At 40.8% G+C, this 27,830-nt stretch overlaps 1 protein-coding gene across 8 annotated transcripts; it reads left to right on the forward strand.

Moving 5' to 3' along the window:
- The first annotated feature begins 605 nt into the window (after positions 1 to 605).
- LOC101166742 (uncharacterized protein DDB_G0284459) lies at positions 606 to 26,071 on the forward strand. 8 transcript variants are annotated; one of them, XM_023965290.1, is made up of 31 exons: positions 606 to 782; positions 871 to 921; positions 7,124 to 7,195; positions 7,331 to 7,399; positions 7,831 to 7,902; positions 7,979 to 8,038; positions 8,222 to 8,287; positions 8,375 to 8,440; positions 8,535 to 8,594; positions 9,652 to 9,717; positions 10,628 to 10,678; positions 10,818 to 10,865; positions 11,232 to 11,297; positions 11,393 to 11,446; positions 11,536 to 11,604; positions 12,281 to 12,334; positions 13,065 to 13,130; positions 13,222 to 13,278; positions 13,941 to 14,009; positions 14,224 to 14,280; positions 15,916 to 15,972; positions 16,080 to 16,136; positions 16,204 to 16,257; positions 16,393 to 16,464; positions 20,033 to 20,104; positions 20,247 to 20,297; positions 22,166 to 22,219; positions 22,784 to 22,861; positions 22,954 to 22,993; positions 23,589 to 23,640; positions 23,712 to 26,071. In XM_023965290.1, exons 1-31 carry the CDS (start codon positions 780 to 782, stop codon positions 24,667 to 24,669), a joined length of 2,721 nt encoding a protein of 906 aa, XP_023821058.1. In that variant the 5' UTR covers positions 606 to 779; the 3' UTR covers positions 24,670 to 26,071. The 8 variants fall into 8 exon arrangements, with proteins under 8 accessions (XP_023821058.1, XP_023821059.1, XP_023821061.1 ...); XM_023965291.1 differs by having other exon boundaries at positions 16,083 to 16,136; XM_023965293.1 differs by lacking the exon at positions 14,224 to 14,280.
- The last annotated feature ends 1,759 nt before the right edge of the window (positions 26,072 to 27,830 follow it).

Genomic DNA, 27,830 nt, shown 5'->3' on the forward strand with positions numbered 1-27,830 from the left:
CTTTGATAAACTATATGTTGTAAACTTAAAATGTTCCTGTCGGAGGTGTGGGAAGAAATGAGGATACCTGATATCAGCCAACTTGTAATTTTAATTTCCTCAGCAAACGATCGATGCACACTGGCATACAGAACAGTCAAAGAGAGTCCTGAACAGAATATACAGAGGGTAAAATAAAGCATCTGGTGTCTCACACTGCCATGAATATAACAAAAGTGCTCTGACTAACAACATCTATGTTGTCTCCTTGCATTTTTACTCTTAACATAATAATACTATGACAGTTCCAATTTAGTCTGAAGAAGCATTACGTTGGTGAATATCCCACACATACATGGTCAAAAGCAGGCATGTCCAAAGTTTGGCCCTTGTTCAAATTTCTACCAGCCGCAGGATTCTGACATGAAATTAGTAAAAGCGGCGCTTAACTTTCTAACTTCTTCCATTTAAAAGTTACAAAGAAAAACATGGAATCGTTTTTTTTAATGAAAATGTACGAGCAGCGTTTAAACGTGGCACAGCAAGGACGTACCTTCTGCCTTTCACAGGTGAGATAGACACGCCCCCTCCCAGGTGAAGCGCGCAGGTGAGCTGAAGCCTGAAGATTGTCCCGTTTTATGGGCAGGTTGAGCTCGGATGGATCGGAAGTGAATTCCTTCCTTCGCCGGTTTGTTTTTCTGGACGGTTTTTTGTTGTGACCCGTCGGGCGGGAGGGGTCCAGCTCATTTTAGACTGTGATTGTTTGTCGTCTCTCAGTCAAGGACAGAGACATCCAGCTGATGGTAGGTCAGAACTGTTACGCGCTAAATCCGCCTCATTTACCCTAAATATCAAGTATTTACCTGGAACAAAAATACTTTTGATTTACAGGATCGATTCGGTGATTTGGATTTGGAATGTGACGAAGGAGGGGGTGTTCCTGTGAGTTTGTTTGTTTGTTTGTCCTTCAAAACAACAGTTTAGTCGCTCCGTAAATCAACCGGCAGCTGCTGGTTTGGAGTTTTACGCACCAAACCTCTGGACCTGCTGACTGTCAACAGAGGAAATATTTACATCTTCAGATTTACTGAGATTCTTTATTGTTTTGTTAAACTTGATCCTGTTTGGGAGCAGGGCCGGCTCCACATCAACAGGGCTCAAGGGCACAGACGCAACAAAGGCACCCTTTCCAAATGATTTTATGCCTCTTTAGTTCTGGTAGTTTCAAGTCTACCAAAAACATTTGACCTTATTTTACCTTCAAAAGTTGGGCTTATATTTATTGTTATATTGTTTGCTGCCCTCACAAAGCTTTAAATAATTGTTTTAATGACCCATTATGATGAAATGGTGCTTTAGGTGTTTTTAACATGTTCTTGTAGTAATTTTCTCTTGATGACAGATAAAGCTAAAGATATTTAAGCATAGCATCACATTTATGAGTATTTTCTTTATTCAAATAATTATGAAGCAGAAGAGAAGTAGATGGAAAAAAGATTCAGTTTGAAAAAGCTTTCAGATGTGACACTAGCTGCGTTTACTTTGACAAATGTAATCGGAAAGAACGCCTGATTGGAAGAAAAATGCGTCATGTAAACACGCCGTTCGGAATAGTCCGCCCCGATCAGACTCGTTCCGATCAAAATTTCTTTCCCGATGAAGATAGGTAGGTTATGCCGATTGTTGATCCGATCGTGTTGAACGTAAACAGTTCATTTTGGTCATGCGTCACTACTGCTCTGGTTTAACGTCACACATAGACGGCTGCCGGACTCAGGAGAACTGTGTCTCCTAGCAGAGCAGCCAGACTTATAACTTCGGACTGCAATCCAACCTGCCGCTCTGGGTTAGCGGCTGCCGGACTCAGGAGAACTGTGTCTCCTAGCAGAGCTCGGGCCGCCAGCACAAACAGCGTCTGAAGGGCGGTGTGTGAGCTTTTCAAAGCAGAAATGCTGCTCAGTCCCTAGAAACCATTCAAACAATCACATGGATTTGTGTTTCCAGTCGGGTCCCGACAAAATAAAGGCTGATGTTATTCCCACATATTTACGTGCAGCCGAGATGCGGATTGAGGCATTTCCAGCATGGATTTTTATGTTCATCAAAGGCTAAATGTTGTTAGCACGTGTTAGCCTTATCCTAACCCTTCTTCCAGCTCTGTTGTTCCACAGAAAAAGCACTGACCACACGGATTAAAAATAAAATGAGTGAACAGGCGCTTCATAATATTCATAACATTAATAAAAGCATGTTTAGAAGATCACCTCGTATATTACAGAGCTGCTGCATGAATGTATATGGCAGCAATGTTGGTTTACAGTGGGACTCATTTCCTCTTCAGGTATTTTCAACACTACTGCGCATGTGCAAATGATTTATTCTGACCGAAAGTGTGACCATGTGAACATTTGTTCTAATCTAATCTAATCTAATCTATTTGTTCTCTGCCCATGTGCACGGTTGAATTTTTATTCCGACCATTGATCCGATCAAAATATTTTGCACATGTAACCGCGGTTATTGAGCTAAGTTTTAATGCTCCGCTCCATTCTGATGCATCCACTTTCAGACCAATAGATCCATGAACGTCTTTGTTTTCCTGGTCTGAGCTGGATTCTGAATCTAAACTGCACGGCTGGGTAAATCTAATATTGCTCGCCATTTTTGTTGCACCGCTAATGTCATGTTGGGGCTGTAAGGGGCTGTAAGCTAGTGGGGGAGAGTGTAAACAAAGGGATAATGGGGAGTGAGGGAAGTTTACTCCTCTGTAAACAGTTCCACCCAAAACACAGACTGAGTTTCTGGAGAGGCAGAAACTGTCCTAGAAAATGACAGTTTTCTTTTTAATTAACTTATTTATTCATGGCTAATAAACGACAAATATAATTAACAGACCACTGGAAATGCATTGAAAATGGATCAAAATATCTAAGATCAGAGTGGGACTTTAGGCCTTAAATTGTTCCATTTGTTTGTTGCTTGGGGCCCTTAAGCAAATGCATGCAAAATACTGGACCTAAGGGCCTTTTAAATAAATGCATTTCAACCGTTTCCTTTTATATTTTCCTCTTTGTTTCTATTTTACTTGTGATATTGCCTAAAGAAAAGCTCACAAGATCAAACTTAGTTTATATTATTTAACAGCTTAAGTTAGCCTTTTTAAAGACCACTTGGAATTTTTAGGAGATCTGCTGAGAGTTCAGAGCGGATGTCAGAGGCGGTTGACCCCTGGTTCAGGTTCAGTTCTTGCTCAGTCAGGTTGTATTATTATTATTATTATTAGGGCTGCACGATATGAGGAAAACTTGCGATATGCGATATTAGTGATCAATATTGCGATAACGATAAATTTGCGGTAAATAAACAAATAGAAAAATAAACAAAAACATCATTCCCATTTCATTGCAACAGTTTAAAAATTATACTCCAAATGACCCTCATCGACATGGGGGACAAGCGTCAGGGTGGCTAACCCTGGTCCTCAAGAGCCTCAACCTTGTCTGTTTTCCAATTCTCCCTAGACTGCTCGATAATGATAACCAAAATCAGGTGTGTTCAGTCAATCAGGATGTGAAATCACTTGAGTCAGCCAATCAACAGCAAGCTGGTTAAGGGGAGCTGGAAAACAGGCAGGGTTGAGGCTCTTCAGGACCAGGGTTAACATAATAGGCTTCCATCTGATTGGTCAACAATGGGAAGGCGTCCATCTGATTGGTCAAAGCATAAAGGGATTTATTTGATTCGTTAAATGCTTCAAGCTGCTAGAAGATTGTTTTAACACATTTTGGGTTTGCGATTTATTGCGATATTCGCCGTCTTTTGCGATATGCATATTGCAGAGCTGGATATTGCGATAACGATAAATTTGCGGTATATTGTGCAGGCCTAATTATTATTATTGGTTGAATGCTGTAAAGCATTCAACCCTTTGTTTTCCTCTTATGCTATCTTCCGCCGTTTTTCGGCACTTAACTCCTTCTACAATTTTTAACCTATTTTAACCATTCAACTTTTAAAATGTTCAGCTCCTTCATCTTATTGATGCTATGACTTTTGGTTTTTCAAATCCTTGTACTTTTTAAGATTTTCCAGGTTTTCCGGGAATTTTTGCCCTATTAAAATACATAGGGAAGTTATGGTACATGAGGTCGCCGGTTCAAGACCACGTTCGGACATTTCAAATTTTTCCACCATTCAACTATTAAAATGTTCAACTGTTTCAACTTATTTCAGCTATGACTTTTGGAAATTCAAATCCTTCAACTTTTCAAGATATTCCAGGATTTTCCAGAATTTTCCAATATTTTTCTCCATTAAAATACATGGAGATTCCTTGAAACCTTTGTTTCTTTCAACCATTATAACTTTAATATGCCCTTAGCTAGAAACACCGCTCAAACATTAAACTGCTCACAAGACTTTGGACTTTAAAATAAATTTTGAAATGATTATGGGATGGCAACACCAACTACGCTTTGGCAGCCATTTTGTGCCTAAAATTGAGGCTATTTTAAACTTTAGTTTTTACCTATTTTAACCATTCAACTATTAACATGTTCAACTCTTAAGCTTAATTCTTTGAGCTATAACTTTTGGTCCTTCAAATCCTTGAACCTTTCAAGATATTCCAGGATATTCCAGGATTTTCCAGGATTTATGCTCCATTTAAATACAAGGATAATCCTTGAAAACCTTTGTTTCTTTTAACCATTGTAACTTCAACATGCTTTCAGCTACAGACACCATTCAAACATTTAAATGTTCACAAGGCTTTGGATTTCAACATAGGTTTTGCAATTATTATGGGATGGCAACACTACCTACAGTTTGAAAGCCATTTTATGACAAAATGTGAAGCAAATATTGCAATAAACATCATCCATGGCTGGAACTGAACATATTGAAATTCACTGGATCTGGACATATAAGGAATGTGGGCGTGGTTAGATAAAAAACTTCATTGGTAAGGACGTCCAAAGGTTTACTTTTCCGATTTGTCTGAAACTGACGTTGATTTGTTCGTCATCCCCAGGCGACCCAAACATAAAATGGTTGCTATGGAGATAAAATTAATAACAAAGCCGTCATTTTGAAAAAAGTGGATTTTCTGTCAACTTAGAACATGTAGCTTTTACCAATATGATACTCTCAAACAAAGTGTTTTTTGGAGTCAGTTGATGATGCTGATTCCAATGCTAACACTTTTAGCCATTTTAGCAACATCTTCAAATTTTCAACAGTTCAGCCATTTTTTCATCAACTTAAGCTTTCAGTCTTAACTCCTTCTACAATTTTTGACTTATTTTAGCCATTCTACTATTACAATGTTCAACTTTTTCAGCTTATTCCTGCTATGACTTTTTTTCAAATCTTTTAACTTTTAAAGATATTCCAGGATTTTTGCTTCATTAAAATACATAGGAAATCTTATCGCTTGACTTCTTTTACAGTTTTCTACCCACTTTAACCATTCTACTTTTAAAATGTTGAGCTCTTTCAGCTATGTTCCACCATTTCTTTAGCAAATTCAACTTTCATTCACCAATACAGCATTCAACCCTGCATTTTCTTCTGGAAATGCAGCTCCTTCTAGTTATTATTATTATTATTATTATTAATATCTGCTCTTTAATTGTTGTTTGAATCAATGCAGACAACTGTCTTTCTATTTTCTTTTAAAAATAAATTTGACATAGTAGACGGATGAGGTATAGGGAGCAGAGATGGAGGACTTTAGGGTAAATTCACGTTGTTTTTTTATTAATTTATTGGGAAAGCCTTCAATAAACGTAAAAAGCAAAGATGCTTGCACCAGATTGTAGGTTAAGCTAATTTTCACCTGTAGTTCCTTTACAAAACATTACATTATGGCCAAACATTAGAAACATATTTACCAAGTTAAGAGTTATTTTTTTAAAGAAATGCAATATAAACCACATTTACTAATTTACAACAAGACACCACAAAACTATTTTACAATTTAAATGGTGAAATACCCGCCTGTTTTATTGCTGTTGTTAAAACTGTTGTAAACATAGTCCAGTCCTCTCATGATGCTTTGTAAATTTGACTTCTGCCTCTAATCCAAGGATGTGTTAGACCAGCAATGACTCTTGACCTCCCTACCACAGGCTTAGGCAGCATAGGTACATTATAATGTCCTTCAGCACAGATTTATGATCACCCAGCTTCAGCTGCACAGACACAACACACTGTGAGATCCTGGAGGTCATTTAAACAACCATAGAAGGCTTAGAAATGACTAACATGGGTGGTGATTCTAAAGGTCTAAAGACTCGTGTTTCCTCTATAGACGTCATCAGCGGTCATTGGGAAGTGTCAGTTGGAAAAGGATAAATCCATTTCCATATTTTGTCATGGTTTCATTAGCTTTGTCGTTTCAACAAATGATCCAAAATTCATTCCAGTGGTTTTCCAGCTGTTATCACTACATTCAGTGTGTTTCTCATATATCTGTCTCATTTTTCATTTTCAATTTCAGTTTATGTTTCAATAAAGTCTCAATTCACTGTGAGAGATGAGCTAAAGACACGACTTTATAATCTCTCTGAGATGTGAAGTAAGGAAAACCCTTTAAAACCCCTGATTTGTTTACTACATAAATACATGGCTGTGTTAGTATGTGAAATCCACATATGAGAAATGATTTAGTTTGTTTTTAAACTGGTATTTGGTCATTTTAGCTTTGATTTCTGGTTAAGACAGAAATAATTCTGGGTTTTGTAGTTTATTAAAAAATGATCATAAAGTAAAAGCCTGGGTTACTTTGCAGCTCTGACACATACACCACTGATAGTTAGAGGCTAAATTAATAAAGAGAAATACATGATAAACCCATTACTGCTACCATGCTATACATGAAAGTGGAAAGGCTGCTACTTTTCCTCTAAAGTTTACAATGAAATTATTTATAAATATTATTTTCATCTGAGAATTGGGGAATAAATCCAGTCAGGTCCAGACCTTCCTCATATAATGATCATTTTGTCTTGTGTGTGATGGATGGAGAACCCCAGATTTCTGCTCTACTTTGTGTTGTGAGAATAGAGATATTTAAAGAAGAATCAGCAGGTTTTCTCAGTGAGCTGTGAAGTTTTGATTAAATGTAAGATTTTTTTTTTAGCCCAAAACAAGTCTGTTTGGTGGAAAGTTGAAGATTCACTCAAAGCCTGCAGATGCATCTACCAAAGCACAGGTGACTTTTTTATCAAACATTATTTTACCTGCAAGAGAAAAAAAAATTATTGTTTTTTTCTATGGATTTGAAGTGTATTCTGACAGGATTTTAAGGAAACTTTTGAACTTTAAGGATATTTCCGTCTCCAAACAGACCTCTGTTTCATCACAAAACCTTGAAATTCCTGCTAACCATGACGACCTGATGGAAAAGTCATCAAAGGTGCGTTCACGTTCCCCTTCATTCTCTGATCATTTTGTGTCTCTTCTTTTTGGAAAGAGGGAAGAAAGATTTAAACTTCAATAAGAATGTTTCTAAAGTCAAATGTTATACAAATAAAAGCAGCAAAAATGAATGGGAGTTGTTGCCTCTGTACTAAAAGTTCATTTGAAAACTGTTAACATTTGTAGATGGTAACTCCGGGACACTAGATTTTCTTCCATACAGCTGAAATCAGAATACAGTAGCTGCACTCAGTTTGAACAGTTTTTGTTTTGGGAGATTAGAAACCTGCTAGAATCAGCCGTTCTGGAGTTGCTGACAGACATGAAGCGCAGCAAATCCCTGCTTGTTGATCAGCTGCACCGCTTTGTGCTCTCAGATCAAAAAACAACTCCATAACCATATGTAATCTGTAATTCTTTCATAAATAGGAGTCGGGAAAGTCGCTCAGCGGGATGTTTAAAAAGACCCTCAAACTGGATCAAGCAGACAGAAACTCCCAGGTTCTTGTTGTTGATCGTATGGTTTGTTTTCTCTCTTTGAATTATCTGAATTTAAGCAACCTTTTTCCGCCGTCAGGAGGATTTGTCGTCACAAAGTGAGCTCTCTGGGAGCACAAACAGTCTCTCTAAGACAAAGGTGAGGCTGTGCAAATAAACAGTTTGACACAAACAGTTAATGTATAAAAGCAGCTCATATGACTACCAGAAATGATCATTTCACAGCAGTGATTTGGACGATGACATGTGTATTTATAAAGCTCCAACGATGGGAATGGCTTAGCGTAAAGTTTGAGACTTTCTGTGACTTTCTGTCTTCCAGGAGTCGAGCGGCATTTTAGGTCGGATGTTTAGAAGAAGCCCGAAACCCACTGAAGCTGGATCTCAGGTGTGCTCTTTGGAATATTGTTGCAAACGAGAACTTCATAGTAATCCTACAGATTCATTTGATGTTTCATTTGTTTCTTTCCCAAAGGAAGATTTGTCTGCCAGCAGTGAGCAGACGGGCAGCACGGACGATCTGTCTGAAAACCCCACCAAGGTGCGGTTTAGCAGCCCTGTCCAGCTTTAGCAGACCCATAAATACCTGCTCTAAAGTAATAAACTGCTATTTTTTCTGAATTGCTTTTTTTTAGGAAAGAAGTACGTTCTTTGGTGGCATGTTCAAGGAAAAAGGAGCTAAATTTCAGTCTCAGGTAGAACATTTCAAACAGTCATGGATTAGTGATGACTCTGCTTAAATTGAGCCAGTTATTAATGCAATCATATCTATATCTCTTTTCATTTAAAGGGCCTATATCATGCTATTCCTAAGCCTTTCAGAGTAAACTATGCTGTATACAAACTATCCACATGTATGATGATATATTACCTTTGGCACACTTTAGAACAAATGTTTTATTAAACATTAGTTATTTTGCAGCTAATTTTTCGATCTCAATCTCTGAGCCTTTCGCCCTTTTCGTGACGTTAACCTTAGAGTCGGCCTCGTCAGCGTGTCTGCGCTTTGCCCACGAACACAAACAACAAGATGGATGGGCAGATTGTGCTTAGAAAATGAAAGCGTTTTTGCCGATCACCACTAGCTCCGTGGAGAAAGTGGGTGTGTGCGTTAGCCTGGAAGGGGCGGTTCCTCACTTTGTGACATCACAATGTGAGGACCTGCTCGTCTTTGTGGGCTGGCAGTAGGGGTGTACGGATCACTAGCCACGGTTCGGATCACACGTGTACCGCGTGGCCTCAATTAGAAAATATTTTGGTGTTATAATACATATTGTTGTTTTTTCCATTTTACTCATCCCAAAGATGATCCAAACCGTGATTCTAAAACCGTGACACGATCCGAACCGTGAGTTTTGTGATGTTTTGCACCCCTAGTTGGGAGGGGCTGGTGCTCAGAGAGCAGGTTTTTACTCATAATACTCAGAAATGCACAAATGAATTAAAATACTGCTTTGAGGTTGTTGTTTTTGTGTGGAATGACAATTATAATACACTTAAAAGCTCCAAAAAGTGGATTTTTCATGATATAGGCCCTTCAAATGTGTTGGATCAGTGCATTTCCTTTGTCAGCAAGGGGGAATATAAATGTCTTATTACTTTCAGCTTTATTCCACAAGCATGAATGTAATTTTCATAATTTTCACCAATGCGTCTATCTTCTAAAGCTGCTGACGAATGCAAACCTGTGATTTCTGTCAGCTAACATGACAAGTCCAAAGTTTTCGGTCCTGGTCTGTTTTGCTGCTTTAGGAGGATTTCTCTGTAGAAGATGACCTCTCTGGCGGCGACGCTGTTTCCAACGAGCAGTCTGTAAAAGTAAGGAAGAAAGTTGATTTGTAAAATGGTTTTGAGGCGTTTCTTTTAAACTACAAGACGACCATTCAGAAAAATAATCTAAAATAAAATGACCTTTTAAAGCAGGGGTGATCATTATGTCAGATGTGATGTTAAATCGTGGGCCACATATAAAAATATAGTTTGCAAATAAATTAGTCATCTGCGTGAAATCACTTGATTGACATGTAGAATGGCCAATCGAACATCCTCTTAAACATGCATCACTGTGTCTAAATACACTGAGCGCCGGCTTCCCGGCGGAGGACCTCTATGGGCCAAAGGGACGTTTATTGAGGCCCAGGCCGGCCCGCGTATCTCCTCAAGTGTGACGGAAACGGCCCGTCTGGCGCAGGCGCCTGGGAGGGACGGCTGGGTGTCTGACCCATCCTTCCGAGGGATCTGAGCCCACTCAGGCAGCAGAATCCACAGTTCTAATTATGGATTACTGCTAAAATAACATCAATACACACAACAAAGCTCTCTCCTCACAAAGTACTCCTACTGTGCAGTTTTTGAGTTATTGGTACACAAACAGTATTTTTGACAGAAGATATATTAGAAGTTGCATAATTCCAGGCCATGATTAGTCTAGCATTTTATTCTAAAAATACTGTATTAGATGTCAACTTTTTAAAGTGACCTTGATGCGCATACTGTCCCTCTTGGTCTGGTCTGGTCTGTATTGGCAGATCTTTTGGAGCTTGTCACCTCAATTGTAGCTCGCACGCCAAAAAAGTGTGGGCAACCCTGTCTTAAAGTCAAAAGGCATCAGTTTTTATCTAGATGTTCCATCGTAGCAATGACTGCTCATGTGCTTTAAATTTCTGTTTAATTTAATATGCTCTGCTGTGTTTATTCAAAATGATAATTTCTCACATTTTTATATCAGGAACATGAACGAAAGGAAAACTCTCCTGTGCAAAAGCCAAAATCTAAACCGGTAGGTCTTTTTATCTTTTTTTGGTATTCTTTACATTCAAGCGTAATAAAGCTAAATAAGAATTTCTGAAATTCTTGTTTGGCTCAGTTTATTGCTGCATCTTTCTGTGTAGGTTGATGTTGAGGTTTGGTTTTTGCAGGAGACTGCAAATGGAATGATGAAGAGCACGTTCTACACTGACACTCAGGTCGGTCCTGCTCCATGTTACCTGCCCTGCCGATGTCTGGATCTAAAGCCTCTCACATTTGAAGTTTGTCATTTCCTCAAAATGACTGAAGGGAACTCCTTCTATATAACCAAAATCTTATTTTGTCTATGATCTATATCAAGCTCAAAGGCAATCTATCCTCTTAAAAAACAGAGAGCACATATACGAGGGTTATAGATTGATATATGGATGAATAAAAGAACTAAATAGTACTGTTTTTTTCATGCTGGCTTAGTTTACAGACATTAGACACACATGTAAGAACAAGGAAATCCTGTTTTTTTTTTTTAATTATGATGTTGTGAAGGGTTTTTTAATTTAAAAACCTGTCTAATTCATCAACAGGAAAATTCCTACAATGTTGAGCAGGAGACATTAGCTATTGAAGAAACCAAGCAGAGTCACAAACAGGTTTGTTCAGCTTCCAAATGTACTTTGTTTGTGATTCAGCCAACAGTTTGGTTTCTGCTGGTTGGTTTTCTGAACTTCAGTTTTTTCATTCTCAGAGTAAATTGGCTGGAGCTGTTTCCAAGCTGAATCCATTTCACTCCGCAAACAAAGTAAGTCTGATTTTGCAGAAAGACATTGTGACGCGTTGTGTAGCTTCACTCATGTCTTCTGAGGAATGACGCCGTCCTTTTCTGGGCAGCATGAGAAGCAGACCGGATCTGATGACGAGGTTCCTGCCGGCAGCAGGAGGTTTTCCAGTGACAAACCGGTACTTTAGACCAGTGTTTTTCAACCTTTTTTGAGCCAAGGCACACTTTAACCTTGACAAAAATCCCGCAGCACACCAGCATTCAAAAATAAAAATAAAAACAAAAAAGGAGAAACTCATAGCCTGTATTGCTCTACATCTATCTATAAATGGCGGTACCGTCATTCTTATCAAAGTGTCTTTAATAGAATCAAATAAACACAAAGAAAAAAGTATTTTATGATCTTTCATATTAACTACTCAGTGTTTTATCAGGGCCTGTTTGGATGAACAAAGAGATGATATTCTGGAGATGGGAAATGTTTTTAGATCAGTTGATGAAGGTAATTTCTCATATCTCGCGGCACACTGGTTGAAAAACACTGCTTTAGTGCCACCTGATCCCAGTTACCCTCACTCAGTTGGTCATATTTAGAGGTGATACAAACTGATTAGTGACGTCAGTTACTCTAGTTTCTTATGTGGATCAAACAGTCTGGTTTGTCTGAGTGGCTCATGATAGAAAAATGGAAAATATAAACCCTCATGTTGGCATGTTTGCTTTACATAGTGGAGTTTTCTTTTTATTTTTTTTCTTATTCGGTTATTTTGATGTTCCCTAACATTAAAGTGTTTTAGTGATTACAAAGGGCAGCAGATGTCTGACCTTTTTCCTGTAAATCTGGCTCCTTTTCAGAGCGCTGTGGCTGAAGTTGCATCCAAACTGAATCCGTTCCACTCTGCAAATCAAATAATTCTTCAGAGAATGTGTTGGTGCAGGTGGCTTAAACTATAAGAAGTGGTGGCGGTACTTTAATGATGACCGGGCTTCATGATTCTTGCTGATGTTCCACATAGAAAATGACCTTTTACCATTAGAAATCAGTGGGAGGGTGTCTCCAAATGTTCTCCTGGTAATGTGTTTACTTTGTCAGAAAAATCTCTCAAATCATTTAGTGAAGCCTTTCTTAAATAGGTGTTAGGTCATGTACTCGCTGGTTTTCATGCATTTCACTGCAGCTTAAATATCTGCCATCAGTTACCTAATTCTCAAACCCCATTTTCCTAGTCCTCAGCTGGCTCCGTTTGGGTTTTGTTGGGAACAGTGGTTTCACATGGACTCTTACTCAGTTTTTTTTAGAAACTTACTTTTTTGTTTGTTGTTTCCTGTAGGAGCTCTATAGAGTGTGTATTTAAGTGTGAAACATTAGATTTCCTCTGAGTGAAATAAGTGGTTGACATAACAATGCCTGAAAACTCTTTACTTGAGCTGAAATTCACTGGAAGAAGTAACAGAAAAATCTTTGAAAGGTTTTCAAACTGATGTTTACGCCTCTGTTTTTTAGAAGAACATTGAAGCTTCTAACCTCACTTTGTTTCAAATGTAATTCTCCTGAAGCTCCTCCTCTCCCAAACTGCAACACTTCCTCTTAAGACTCACTTCAGTACACGGAGTCACCGCATGTGTGTGTCCTTGCCAGGTCAAAAGTAATCCAGACAGGGAAAAAAGTGAAACGCCACCAGTTCCACCCGGACCCACAAAGGAGGTTTGCAAACAGGAAAACGCTGCAGCTGCTTAGTAAAAGTAGATCCTTGTAAAGTGTCCGGACTTCATGGTTTGTGTGTGTTTTACTGCAGGAGATGAAGAGAACCTCCACACACAACAAAGTGAAACCAACCAAAACAGAAGACCAGGTACGGTTTATATTTTGTATGTTTCCTTTGTTCTGTGAAAAACCAAAACAACTTTTGTCTTTGATTGTTTTAAATGATAATCACTAAAAAGTTAGAACTATATTTTTTTCTACTCTGGGTGTTTGGTTCCATGCAAGAAAAAAGAAATGTGAGTTTGGTTTCTAATTTCTGAAAGTTGTCCTATTGGAAAAATCCGATAGGTCTCTAATGTTCATAATCAGTACACTTTAACTGTCAGAGACGGGCTGTTAAAAAAAAAAAAAAAAAAAAGAAATCAGGAAATTACATTGTATAACTTCTAATGATTTATTTGTGTAATTCTTTTATTGAGTCAATAGCTAAAGTGCAACTCAATACTTAAATGTATCTTTGTTTCCATTCTGTCTCTAACAGTTAAAGAGTTTTTATGACAAACATTACAGACCAAACTCGTCTGTTTAGGGGGAATAACTGACTAAATCTGTCTCTTTTTTTGCTTCGCTGTACAATATTAAGTTAATTTAATGACACATACAGTTTTATGATGATTTTGTCAAAACGAAAATCAAATGTAAAATGAGAAGTTTAACACAAATAATTGTATAAAAACATTTTTGGTTTTAATGAAGCAATTATGGTTATTTTTATGAATTCATGATATATAAAATGACTTCAATCTGCAGAACAAGAGCTCCAACACCAATACTGAAGAAATGATCGACAAGGAAGACAATCCTCCAAGTCACAGACAGGTTTGCCAGCACACAGAAACCGTAACTTCTCCGAAGATTAAAAAGGGATTAACTACTAATTTTATTTATTATTATTATTGTTGTTCTTTGAGTAAATTGAAAGGAGCAGTGTACAGTTTGCAAATATATAGTGTTGGTGTTTAAGAGCAGCAGTTTGTTTTGTCTTGAACTAATACCATCATTTTTTTACCCCGACTTTGTGGCTTTGTATCAGCACTCCGTGGTTGAAGCTATGTCCGAGTTGAACCCGTTCCGCTCTGCCAGTAACCGGGTAATTATTCTGGGATGCTGGCTGGTCATGGTGGAGGGGATGGTGAGGGTGGAGGTTCTGGGTCTCAGGAGGAACCATCTGCTTTTCTTTTTGAGACCTTTTTACCCTAACAGTTCCAGGTCTGACATGTTTAATCATACTCTGAATAAATTGTTAGGTTGATCTGATGGACATGTATTTTTGTCACGGATCAAACCATGTTGTGTTAAATCAGATGTTTACATTTCGTGGTTCAAACCCATCATTTCGTTTCTATTTAATTCCAATTGAGCTTGAAAAAGTCTGTCCATTGATGCTGACTCAAAAAGATTTTCTTGCAAAAAACAATGATTCTATCAGTAACAAAGAAAAAAACAATGTGATATATTTCATTATGTTGAGTACTTGAATAATTTTTTTCTATCAGACACTGGTTTGTTTTGTAAAACGTACCGACATGTTTCAGTGGAATACCTTCCGCCTTCGTCAGGGTCGTCATCAGGTGGTGGTGTGTGACGTCTTTAAAAACAGATGGTTGTGACTGAGGCGGAGTCACCTGTCAAACTTTGACAAGTGACTCCGCCCCTTGATGTCCGTTCTTTGCTGGAGGATGTTGCTCCAGGTGTGAGAGAGCAAGAAGGCCCCCTCATCCCTGTTCATGGAAGTGTGGGCTCACTTTCTTATCTCCACCACCTCCATGATCCGTCTGCGGTGTCTGTTGTCTTCAGTGCGGAGGACTTTGGCCTTTTCCCAGTCCATGATGTGGTTTTCTTGTTTGCAGTGGTCCTTTATGGCTGATTTCATGTTTGCTTGTACTGCCTGTTGTCGTCTGGCTCTTGTTAGTATTTTATTTGTTTATTTCCTTGTCAGAAACTGACAAGGAAATCAGAAAACAAAGGAATGGTTACATTGCCATACATCAGAGGAATAACAGAACACATCCACAGGGCCATGAAAAAACATCACATCAGCACCCCTGTTTAACTGTATAAAAAACTCAGGCAACTACTGGTTCATTCAAAAGACCAGATGGAGCAAAATAGGAAATGCAATGTCATTTATGAATACTATGTCACACCTGCAACAAAACATACATCAGAGAAACAGGACGCACCTTCATCACAAGAAAAACAGAACATCAAAAAGAATGCAAAAAGGAAACAAATATAATACCAACAAGAGCCAGACGACAACAATAATTTAAGTACTCAGTATAATTTATAGGAACAATTTACTTCATTGAATTATTTCATTATGTGTTTAAGTATTTGTACATGGTAAATGGTGTATACTTATATAGCGCTTGCTACCTTCCTCGAAGGTCACAGCCCCTTTCACACACACATTTAAACGCTGATTGTGGCTCCGCTGCCAAACACTGGAACCAACCTCCCACCAGAGGCAAGGTGGGGTTCAGTGTCTTGCCTAAGGGCTCTTTAACACATTAGTGAGCAAGGCAGGAATCGAACCTGCAATATTTCGATTAGAGGTCGACAGGCCTGCCACTGCTCCACTGCCGCCCCCATTTGTTGTTGTTCTGAATTAATTCAAACCAGGGACTGACTTCTCAAAACTCTTAAAATCCTTTTATATACTAACAATATGGTATTTTTTCAATTATAAAGGTTTAAAAGCCAACGTTGTTTCTTTTTTTAGGCCAATGAAAACACAGAAACGCCCAAGGAAACAGCAGAACAACTGGATCCAAATCAGGTCTGCTTCTCTGCTGCAGCTCTCATGACCAGCCTTCCCTTTGGCATGTCTCTGACAATACTTCTTATTTCCTGTTAATCCTCCTGGCATGTGTTTGTCTGATCCAGCAGGGAAGGAGGGCAAGAAATGAGGCACCACTAGTCACACCCAGACCCACTGAAGAGGTATGCAGGCAGCCAGCGGCTCACCGCTTTGACTCGCCTCATGTCTTCATCTGTTGCTCTGTTGCAGGAAATCAGGGGCGTGTCCCCAAACCAGGTCCAACCCAGGAAAACCAAGGACAAGGTAAAGCTTATATTTCAGCCCTAAAACACGTGGTTCGAATCCTCTGAAGATAAGTAAATTTAGAGTTACAAGTTGAACACATGAGAAGGAATTGTTTTCTGACAGTATTTGGTGGAAATGTTTGTGTGTGTAAAGGAGAGCAATCCCAGAGAGAAGAAAGAAAAACCTTCAGAAGGTCCTGCAGAAGTGGTTGGAGCCTCTGTGGAGGTAAGCAGTCTCAGCAGAGAAAATATTCCAGCTGCTATTGCACTATGTTAAACCTGATAAAAAATAAAAGTGTAACGATTATTTAACTTTTTTCCCCCCTTTTTAAGTTACAATACTCGGACAGAGTATTAGAGCCACCAAAAGAGAAAAGATTATGAGAATACTTTGGGGAAAAAATTATAAATTTGTGGCAGCGCAGACTCTTGCTGGAAGGGGCTGTTCTTCAGTTTGTGATGTCACACTGTTAGAACCCACTCGTTTTGATGGATTGGGAGGAGCTGGTGGTCAGAAAGCAGGTTTTTAGAGGAATACTCAGAAATGCATGAATGTTTCAAAATGATTTTGCATGATGTAAGCCCTTTAAACCTTAGCTTTTCTTCCTTGTTGCAATACATAAGAAAGGCGTGTCATCATACATGTATATAATTAATAATTAATAATTAAATTAATAATTTGTGGGGGTGCGTGGTGGGGGGGTGGGGTGGTGGTCTGGCTTGGCTTGGGGGGGTGGTCCCTTTGCCTGTGCTGGGGGGGGTTGGTGGGGGGCCCTGCTCGGGTGGGGGGGGCCCAGCGGCGCCGGATGGGCTGCCCATCTGCACCTGGGGCTGGGATCGGCCCTTCCCTGGCTCTGGGACGGGACGGGACAACCCGGTCGCTCTGGGTGTCACCCGCTTCGGCTGCGGGGTCTGGGGTGGGGTGGGGTGGGGGGCTTGTCGGCCCTGTCCTGTGGGGGGGCGTTCTGGGGGGGAGGGGGGGCCCATTATTAGTACGGGTCGGGGGGGCTGGCGGGTCGGGGTCTCCGCTGAGGCAATCAGTGGTTGCCTCGGCCGGTTGGCCTCCTCGGTCCCGTCGAGGCCTGACCAGAGCTCTTCTAGGGCCGGCGTCTGGGGGTGGGGGCCTGGGCTTGCTCCGGGGGGGGGCGACGCTTTCTGGCTCCTCTCTCTCTGTGTGGGGTGGGTGGTGCCGGGCCTGGGGTGTCGGCGCCTCCGGGGGTGGGCCCCTGGGCTGGGTGGCCCTGGCCCCTTTGCTGGGGGTGGGCTGGGGGACGGCTGTTTGACCACCGGGGGACAGTCTACCAGCTGTCCCCAACTTACCCCCTTCCTTATATAACCTCATATTAGGGTGAGGGGGTAGGGGGTCTAGCCAGCGATGCGCCTTGGGGGGGGGCTACTTGGGAGTGGCCCCCCTCCTATGGTTGCCGTATGGAGTGGGCCCCCCCTCTTTCGGTTTTATTTGCACCTTAGACATGTAGGGTCCTTGGTAGGGGGGGTGCTTGGACATCACTGCAAGCAAGCAGCAGATGTCCTCCTGGCACCCTACCCGCCAATTTTAACCGCACCTTAGACATTTAGGGCCCCTTGGTGTGGAGGGTGAGGGGACATCACTGTGAGTAATCAGGAGATGTCCCCTTAGTGCCCTACTCGCCAATTTTAACTGCACCCCCCCTTAGTACACACACCCCTCCCCCTTCAATATATACATTCAAACATAAACACACACACATGCACACAAACACCCTCTCAAACACCCATACACGCACACACATTTTACAAGGAAGGTGGGACCTGGGTCCATCTGTCCCCTACCCCTTCCCTGGTGGGGGGTGCGGGCCCCTTGGCGATGGCGGCCGTGTCCCTTGGGTGCCGGCTCCCTGGGCCCGGCGGTGCTCTCTCCGCACGGTGGGGGGGTTCATATTACACCTGAGCCGGGGGTGTTCGTGTCCCTGGGGGGTGGGTCCTGGTCCTTGCCCCTGGGCGCTGGGCCCCGCCAAACTTCCAACATGGCCGAGCCTGGTCGGGCCATATTTATAACATCCCTTGTGGGCCGCCCTTTTTTCCCCGGGGTTCCCCCCTCCTGGGCGGGGGCGGCGGGCCCCTGCCTTGCTCCTACCTGGACCAACCGTGGGCCGGGTGGGTGGCTGCCTGGAGTGCGGAGCGGGTCTCCCTTGGGGGGTCCTGGCTCGTACCTGGGGTCGGGGCGGGGGGATGCCCGGAACTCCTGGGTGGTGGTGGGGTGCTCGTCTGGGGCTGTGGGCGTCCCTCTCCGGTGGGGCCCTGCGTTGGGCTCTTCCGGCGCGGCGGGGGACTGCTTTCCTGGCTGGGCTGGGGCGGCGCTCTCTTTCCCTCTGCGCCTCCCTGCTCTCTGGCTCTGGGGGCCTCGCGGCGGTCCTGCTGGCCCTGGCCTGGGTGGCGGTCTTGGTCGCCCGGGGGGCGGTTGTTCCCTGCCTGTTCCCGTGTGGCGTTGGGGGAATTCCGGCTGCCGCTGCTGCTGCGGCGGGGGTATGGGTGTGGGGGTGGCTGGGCGCTCCTCCTCTTTCTTTTCACATTCCACCATCCATTTTAGAAGAACATAAACACTCACCTGAGCACAGGTGTTAGCTCACCTTTGCACTAATAGTTTGCATGATTGAATGAATGAAAGATTTCACACTAGTTGGTTTAAAGGCATAGGTATGCGTTCGTGAACACTATCTGTTTTGTGTGCATGTTGACATGTGGACATTTTTGCGGCTAGCAGGTGTGTTGATAATATTTGAGTGTGTGTGAACAGGCCCCGCCCTTTTTGTACTACATTTGAACCGTACCGTAACGATAAACAACCAGTAAACCTGTCTGCTCTATGCTGCTTCATGGTCTTACCCCCCTTCCCCTCCTATTATCACCCTCCTACCCCCCCCCCCTCTCTCTAACGTCCCTCTCTCTTCTTCCCCTCTTTCCTTTTCCGTCCGGTCCAACACCAAAGATTTTCAGACATGATTGAAATTAATAAAGTTTGGCGTCAATTACAAAAGGGGTTTATTCAGACATACCTTTGGTTTGTCTGAAGATGAATAACCCCTCTTGTTAAAATAAAATATGTCCAACACAAGAGGCCCTCAGCTCTCATCTGTTTGCCTAGCTGTTGGACAGGACAAGTTTAAAAAAAAAAAAAAATACATGTATATAATTATGTGTAAAAGTTCACAGTATTTCTTTATTTTTCCTCCTGATATTTTTCCACATTGTTTATTTTGTTGAACAGATAAATGCTAGAAATAAAAAAAAAAAACTTTTTTTCTGTTAAATTTGTCTTTCTGTTCAGGTGAAGACAGAAAGTATTTGTGACAGCCATTCTGCCTAAATGTGACTCTTTTTCAGTTCCACTTCTCCTATCAGGTGTTTTATGCCCAAGATGTGCAAAACACACGTGACGCCTTCAGGCTTCAATCAAAAGGAGATTTTTTTTTTCTTTTGTTCTTTGTAGTCAAATTTGGACTTGAATTCTATGGAACTTAGTAATAAAGAAATGGTAAAACATTTTTCTGTTCACTCTTGTCAACTCATCCATTTCAGATCTGGCTCTTGCATCAATAGATAATAAAATGACTCATCCTATAGTTCTTTGCACGTTTGTCTATTAACTGATTATTAATTTATTCTCATTTAGGCATTTTATTTTGGGAAAAAATAAAACGTCACGATCCTTTGATCAGTTCTGAAGTCGGGTCTGCATGTGTTGTGGAGAACTTATCAACAGTCAGGAAAAGGATGTCGGCACCCATCCATGTTCTCTCTCTTTTTTTTATCAGACTGAAGATGAAGATAAAGACTCTTCATCAAAAGAGGATAGGAGAGAAGAAGATGACAAAGACAAAACAAAGGTAAGTCCGCTGCATGTCTTCTCATCTCTTTCTTCTTGATGATTTAAAAGATGTGTGATTTTCACAGGTCAGTTCCAGAACAAAGCCTCATTTTATTTGACAAACTGTAGACTAACCCAGAAATCTTCTTTTTTGTGTTTAGACCAAAGTTCAGAAACCCAAGAAAAACAACCCGTTCATGCCTCGAGTCAAGGTAACGTCTGAGAATTGTTTCAAATTGTTTCTACCATGTGTGCTTCACCTTGATTCACAATCTTTTTTTAGATTTTGAATCTAGTTTGGAGACTTGGAAGCGTGTCTTTCCCTAAAGATTGTTTTTGACATCAAATATCACCAGACAACCGGAATATGGTTGCAGGGCTGGATTTTAGGCTCATGTGAGGGTTTTATTTATCCATCAAATAAAGTTCCTTTTATGAAAAACATTGAGGCTTTATGTCTTTGAACTGTGGCCTTGGGTGTCATGAACAGAGAAGTTAAGGAATCAGGAAATCAATTACTTTACCATTTAAAAGTCAATGAAATGGTTATTTGTGGCATTTGTGAAGTCCACATGACAGCTGCATAAAGTATTTCAGACTGTTGTTTTGATTTTCTTATGTAAGAGACAGGAAGTGCACTCTTCCTCTTCTTGCAGACAGAGCTCATCATAACATGGCAGAGCAGCAAAACGTTTTATGGAAAGTGCAAAACTATTATAGTTACATACCGGTACTTGAATGAAAAATCAAAAATCATTATTTTTTCCTCCATGATAAGTTTTTAAATGGTTGACACTTGTGTGTATTAACTGGGACGCCATTCAGACATCGCTACCAAATCTGAGTTTGACCTGGTGTGAACATAGAAAAGTACCATTTTATTCAGTAATGGCTAACAGCGATTGTTAGACTGCTAAACTCTGTATTTTTCTGCTCTCTGTTCTCTAATGTTCTACTTGTTTGGCCGTTCATGAACAGGATCCAACACTGGTGTGGGAATTAACGTAAAGATCTTTAACAGAACTAAATTCATCGCAATGTGGAAGAAATATGGAAGCATATGTGTCTTTCTTAGAATCTTTGCCATAAAATTAAATTAAGTTTTTGGAAAAAGGATTTGTGCTCCTTAAAAATGCTTATGAAATGGGTGTTTAAAACAAAGGAGAGTTCATTGAGTCCATGGGATGAAAGCCGTGTCACACAACCACTACGTTTTGCCTATTGTTCTTGTATGAATTTTCAGTCTTTCGTGACACGTGTGATATGCGTGATTCAGAAGTGTTTCTTGCATTTGTCATTTGTCGACGTGTGCTGACGTCCATTAAGGGCTTTGGCCAACAGCTCTTTATGTGAAATCAGTTTTGAGCATTCCAAAATTTTTGGTCTGTTGAGAATTACGCAGTTTGCGCGTATTTTATGTCGTTTATATTTAACTATTACGTAAATCTTACAGATTTTGTGTGAGTTTTGATAGATGGATGCAAATTTGTGGCTTTCAACAACCGTTCCACATATGTCTAACAGACTTTTCACGCATGTACGTATAACTTTTATATTGCGCATACGGCGCAGATTTCGTGTTCAGATTTTGCAATGCACAAATCACAAATGAATTTCATATTAACAGTGTAATAATCGCTCACGGTTCCTGTTCCACATTGATTTGCGTGTTCTTTGAGTGGTTTATTCAAACTTCTTTCATGGTTTTAATTTGGTTCATTCGTGATGCATCTGTGAAAATGTCACGTAAAGACCACAGCTTTTCTGAATTCCACGTATATTCAGGCATGGCCAATTTTCATCCGTGCCATATGCACAGAATGTACATAGTGGCTGTGTGACATGGCCTTTAGTCATGACATAAGAGCATTTCTCCGTCCAACTAACTCTTTAAGCTGCTTATTTTATCTCTAACCCATCAGTCTCATTCCTTTAGAAAACATGAGACCTTTTCATGTTGTTTTGATGCTATCGTCATATTTTCTAAATGTGTTCTTGCTTTTTGAGCCACTTCACCATCCGCTGAGGGCAGCTCTTCAGCTTAAGTATAACATTTGACGGTTTTATTTTGTTATTTCAGGCTAAAGTCAAACAAAGGACTGCAGAAGACAGAACTGCAGGGAACGCTGCAGAGGTGGGTCATTGTTTGCGCTTTGCTTCCTTGACGTTTTCTTTTGCTTATATGCGGAAAAACTCTTTACCACCCAATGAGCTCCGAACTGTGGTTAAGGGTTTGAAAACAACCTTCGGGTCCAGTTTGTCTCCAGGGTATCCACTCCACTCCCAGTAGACGTTTTCTTCTCCTGTGCCATTGTTAACATGGAACCCTCCCCCACTCTGTCACAGATGTCTGTGCATGTATTTACCATGAAAGATGAGAAGAGATTAGGCCACTATGTCCCCAAACATGTTTTTCTGCTTCCTTTTTCATTGTTCAATGAGGTTTTTGGCCCCTTTTACTTCTGCAGAAACAGCACTAACATAATTTTTCTTACCTGCACTTCCCAGTCAATATATAGAAATACAGTGTTGAAATGTTAGAAGTTAAACTGGGGAAAGGAGACGTTTTTACTAGTTGATTTAACTTTTATGTACTCCACGGTCCTCTGTCAAAACTGTACTTCCATGTAGACGTATGTCCAAACAGGAAAATAAAACGATTTGGTTCAATTAGCATGTTATTTTTGTGTTTTGATAGAATGAAGGCGCCAACAGGTCTTTGTTTGATCGACTGGAAGACTTCCGTATTGACCCCAGGCCACCTGAAAACAATGAGGTCTGTCTGACAGTCTTTTTCAGTTTTTTCTTGATGTTTATTGGGTATAAATTATTTATTGCAAGTCCGCTAAAACCAACCTTCTCTTTTAGGATGTGGAGAATCTTATGGACTGGTGGAACACAGTGGAATGTAAGCTTTATCTTTTTATATTTCTCCTCTTCTTTACTGTAATTTTAACAAAGGTGGGAAGTAATGAGTTACAGTGGGGCAAAAAAGTATGTAGTCAGCGACCAATTATGCAAGTTCTTCCCTGTAATTTTCCTATATACTTCAACAATGAGAGACAAAATGAAAAAAAATAAATAAGAAAATTACTGTCTGATTTTTAAAGAATTTATTTGCAAATTATGCTGGAATATAAGTATTTGTTAATCTACAAACGAGCAAGATTTCTAATTGTCACAAAGTGAGGAACAGCCCCTGCCAGCACTGCCCTCCAGGCTAACAAACACATCCACCTTCTCCATGGAGCTACTCTGAAAGGCTTAAGGAAAGCCTGATAAAGGTCCTTTAAACATGAATGTAAGACTCTGAGAGCAGCTCCTCCAACCTTGCAGCAAAATAAAGAGACGATCATTTGTTTGCAAACTTTAACACTTAAAGCTTTTAAAGGTTCAAGGGAGAGACATGTGTATTCCTTCATGTTTCACGTCCTGCTCACATTTTTTAGTGTTTTTATCTTTATAATTTATGTTAGAATATTGCATTACTTTTTCCTTTTTAGCATGGGAGGACACACCTCAAGATGATGACATGACGGAAAAAGAAGAAGCCAAGTAGGTGACTTTCTCTTACTTTCTGCTAATCTGGGAGATTGTTTTTTTTAATTTTCTTCTCCTCCTCTCAGAGCGTTTGCTGTGACAGCAGATAAAGTGCAAAAGGGCATCCGTGTCTTCAACAAGCTCTTCTCTGAGCGAGGCGAGAGCCTCTGGCAGCACATCATGGACCTCAATGCCCTCGCTGATGGGCTGGACAAGTTTAACAAGAATACCAAGATCGCTCAAATCACCGGCGGCTCCACCAGCGCCATCGGGGGTGTTGCAACCATTGCTGGCCTTGCTTTGGCTCCGGTCACCATGGGAACCTCCCTGATTGTGACGGCTGTAGGATTGGGTGTTGCCACAGCAGGAGGTCTCACCTCAGCAGGTGCTGGCATCTCCAACCAGGTCAACAACTCCATGGATCGCAAGAAAGTGGAGAAAATTGTAGAAGACTACCAGGAGAAGATCGCTGACTTCAACAAGTGCCTGAAGTTCATCAAGCAGGGGATTGACAACCTGCGCAAGTTCAACCTCCTCAAAATGAAAAATCATGCATACAACCAGGACTTTCCTGCACTCTCGAGTAGTTTCTATGAAGATGGCGCCATGGCAGGAAAGGCCATCCTCATCAACGCCAATGAGATTATGCGTGTGGTGCAGATTGCCAACGTGGCAGGAAGCACAGCGGCCAGGGCAGTCCAGGTTGCCAGTATGGCTACGGGTGTGCTCACTGGCCTTTTTGTGGGTATGGACATCTACTTTGTGGCTAAAGACTCTAAAATGCTGAAAAAAGGCGCAAAATCAGAATTTGCTGCAAAAATCAGGGAGGTGGCAGAGCAGCTACATGACGGCCTGGTTGAGCTAAACACCATTCGATTTGAACTGCAGTCCACTCAACCCGAAAACAACACCGGCGACGATGGCGCAGATGTAGACAATAAGAAAACAAAGGGTGGGAACAAGTACAGCAGTTCAGATGAAGATGAGATCGACCAAATTAAAAAGCAAATCAAAAAGGACAATGAAAATAGAGAATACGTTTGACACGAAACGTTGGAAAAGGCATTAGAATTGTTGGAAAAAAAGAGTCCCAATTGGTAAACCATTTTTTTAACATTTCTGTCAACTAACTGCATCCTCATGCACAGGTACGAGACGTCTCTTAAATGGTTCTTGCCATATCTTAACAAGTAAATCCAAAGTATATTTTTTGTTTACCTTTTTAAATATAGAACAAATGTTTATCTTGAAAGAAAGGTCCTGAGCCATTTTGTTGAGATGGTGACTTTTCAGATTATATAGTTCAAAAATTAGCTGTTTGTTTCTCCATTAGTCGTGCTTTTTTATGAAACTGACAGTAAATGGAGTTTAAACATGATGAAAATTACATTTGGACAGAAAAACCTTTTATTCATTTTAAAAACATGCATTCAATACCTTTTTAGGCTAGATAGTTGCAGGTTAAATATTGTACCCTGAAAAGGACAAGTGTTTATTCTTTCCAAATTATATTTTAGAAATATAGTGGATTGATGTTTCTTACTTCATTAGCCTTTTTTTTGCCAACCATAACATCAAAAAATGGTGTTTCTTCTTAGAATTTTTGTATTATTAGAGGGAAAGTTTAAATGAAGAACGGAATAAAGGATAAACTTTTTTTTTTTAAATCTGTGTACACATGCACTTTTGACTTTTTTCCCTCACCCTAACACATATAAATATATCTATCTTAAATTTAAGGGTTTTAACATAACTAAAGTTTGAGACTATTAAAAAGCTTCCACAATTTTTGTGGGTAAATTTTACCTAACTGTGTTTGCACCTTTGTAGACATTGTTTTAGCAGATCATCTCAACTCGATGTTTTCCACTTGTACGTTTATGATCTGTTACATTATTTTAAATCCAGATCTTGTTTTAGGTTAATGAGCACCTGAGGTCTAGAATTATGAACCGCATCATCACAACAAGGAAGACTGTTTCTTTAGTTTTCACCTTTGTGTTTTAGCATGCTGCATGCATCCATCTTTATTGGGGTTTTATTTTTTAGACATTCCGAGCGTAATGTAATTGTTATCTGCTAGTAATAAAATTAAAGGATGGATAGACTTTGTTTTCAATTTGCTTTCTCAAAAGCTAAAAGTGGTATAATGCCTGTTGATTAATGAGTTTTTGAATTGGTGTACAGCACAACAAGATTTCTACTGTACAAGGAGCTCTAGTAATAGGTTTTTTTTGTCTTCACACACATATAATTTGTAAAATAAATATATAGATAGATAAAACAATCAGGTTTAAAGTGAATCAAATGTTTAGTGATGGGAGTATTGATATAAAGGTATTGAAATATATGAATAGATCTCAGGACATCACCAAGTTTGGTGTTGACTATTAAAGTATTGATTACTAATTATTAAATGAGAAAATAAAAGTCTGTCATTTCTAGATATCTTTGTTGGGTGAAATACTCTGGTGTTTTGTGCCCATGCACCCCAACCCACAGCATATTGAACTGTCCCATCAGTTATGTAACCAGAGGAGCTGTGAGTTGTGCATGTTACCATTAAGGCCATGGCACATGGCCACTATGTACATTTTGTGCATATTGCACGGATGAAAATCAGTCATACGCGAACATATGTCGAAAAGAGAAACGTTTCACAGATGTATCACAAATGAACCATGTTAAAACCACGGAAGAAGTATGAATAAACCACCCAAAGAACACATAAATCAATTTAGAACAGGTAAGATGCGCAATTATTGTACTGTTGATAACCAATTCAGTAGTGATTTGTGCATAATTACGTAATTTGAAAGTGATATGTGCGCCGTATACGCAATATAAAAGTAGTTGTAACAAAGGTGTGGATTACTGTCTCAAAGTGCTTTCTTGATAAAAACGATTGACTTTAGCCAGCTGCCTTAACTAAAAGAAGCTGAGTCTCACCACTGAACTGATCTGCTTGTCCAAATTAAAACCATTGTCCATCTTCACTCCTAAGTTTGTGACAGTAGATTTAACAGATGGAGTGACAGAACCCAGAGCTATAGGGTGTGACCCATTGTTGGCACTGGGGCCGAAAACATCACTTCTGTCTTTTCCTTATTGAAGTGGAGAAAGTTAAGACCCATTTTAACCCATGAAGTTTTTAATTCCTCCTAGCAATCAATTAAAGAGCTGATTGAGAAGAAGCCTCTAATGAAGAGTAATATCAAGGACCCAATTACGTCGCCCGGATTGGCATCACCAGGGCCCCACTCTGGAGCCAGGCCTGGGGTTAGGGCTTGCAGGCAAGCGCCTGGTGACCGGGGCTCTTCCCACGGGCCCCGGTTGGTCTCAGCCCGAAGGAGCAACGTGAGAATTGTTTGCGGTGCATGTTGGACTCCAGCAATGCTGCCCTTTTTTACCGGTTCTGTTCATAGTTTTTATGGGCAGAATTTCTAGGAGCAGCCAGGGGCTGGAGGGGGTCTGGTTTGGGGACAACAGGATTTCCTCTCTGCTCTTTGCAGATGATGTTGTCCTGTTGGCTTAATTGAGCCAGGACCTCCAGCATGCATTAGGGCGGTTTGCAGCTGAGTGTGAAGCGGCTGGGATGAGGGTCAGCACAGCTAAATCTGAGGCCATGGTTCTCGACAGGAGAAAGGTAGTTTGCCATCTCTCTGTGGGTGGAATGTCCCTACCCCAGATGGAGGAGTTTAAATATCGTGGGCTCTTGTTCACGAGTGAGGGAAGACTGAAGTGTGAGATTGACAGGCGGATCGGAGCGGCGTCCGTAGTTATGCGTCCGCATGCGTATCGATCCGTTGTGGTGAAGAGAGAACTGAGCCAAAAAGAAAAGCTCTCAATTTACCGGTTGATCTTCGTTCCAATACTCACCTATGGTCATGAGCTCTGGGTAATGACCGAAAGAACGAGGTCCTGAATACAAGCGGCTAAAATGAGCTTCCTCTGTGGGGTGTCAGGGCGCTCCCTTAGAGATAGGGTGAGAAGCTCGGTCACCTGCGGAGAGCTCGGAGTAGAACCGCTTCTCCTCCAGATCCAGAGGAGTCAGTTGAGGTGGCTCGGGCGTCTAGTCCCCTCTCCCTAGAGAGGTGTTCCGGGCATGTCCCACTGGACGGAGGCTCCTCTGCTGGCCTGGGAATGCCTCGGGGTCCCCCCAGAGGAGCTGGAGGAAGTGGCCGGTGAGAGGGAAGTCTGGGCAT

This window comes from Oryzias latipes, chromosome 17 (assembly GCF_002234675.1).
Source record: "Oryzias latipes chromosome 17, ASM223467v1".
Classification (NCBI taxonomy): Eukaryota; Metazoa; Chordata; class Actinopteri; order Beloniformes; family Adrianichthyidae; genus Oryzias; species Oryzias latipes.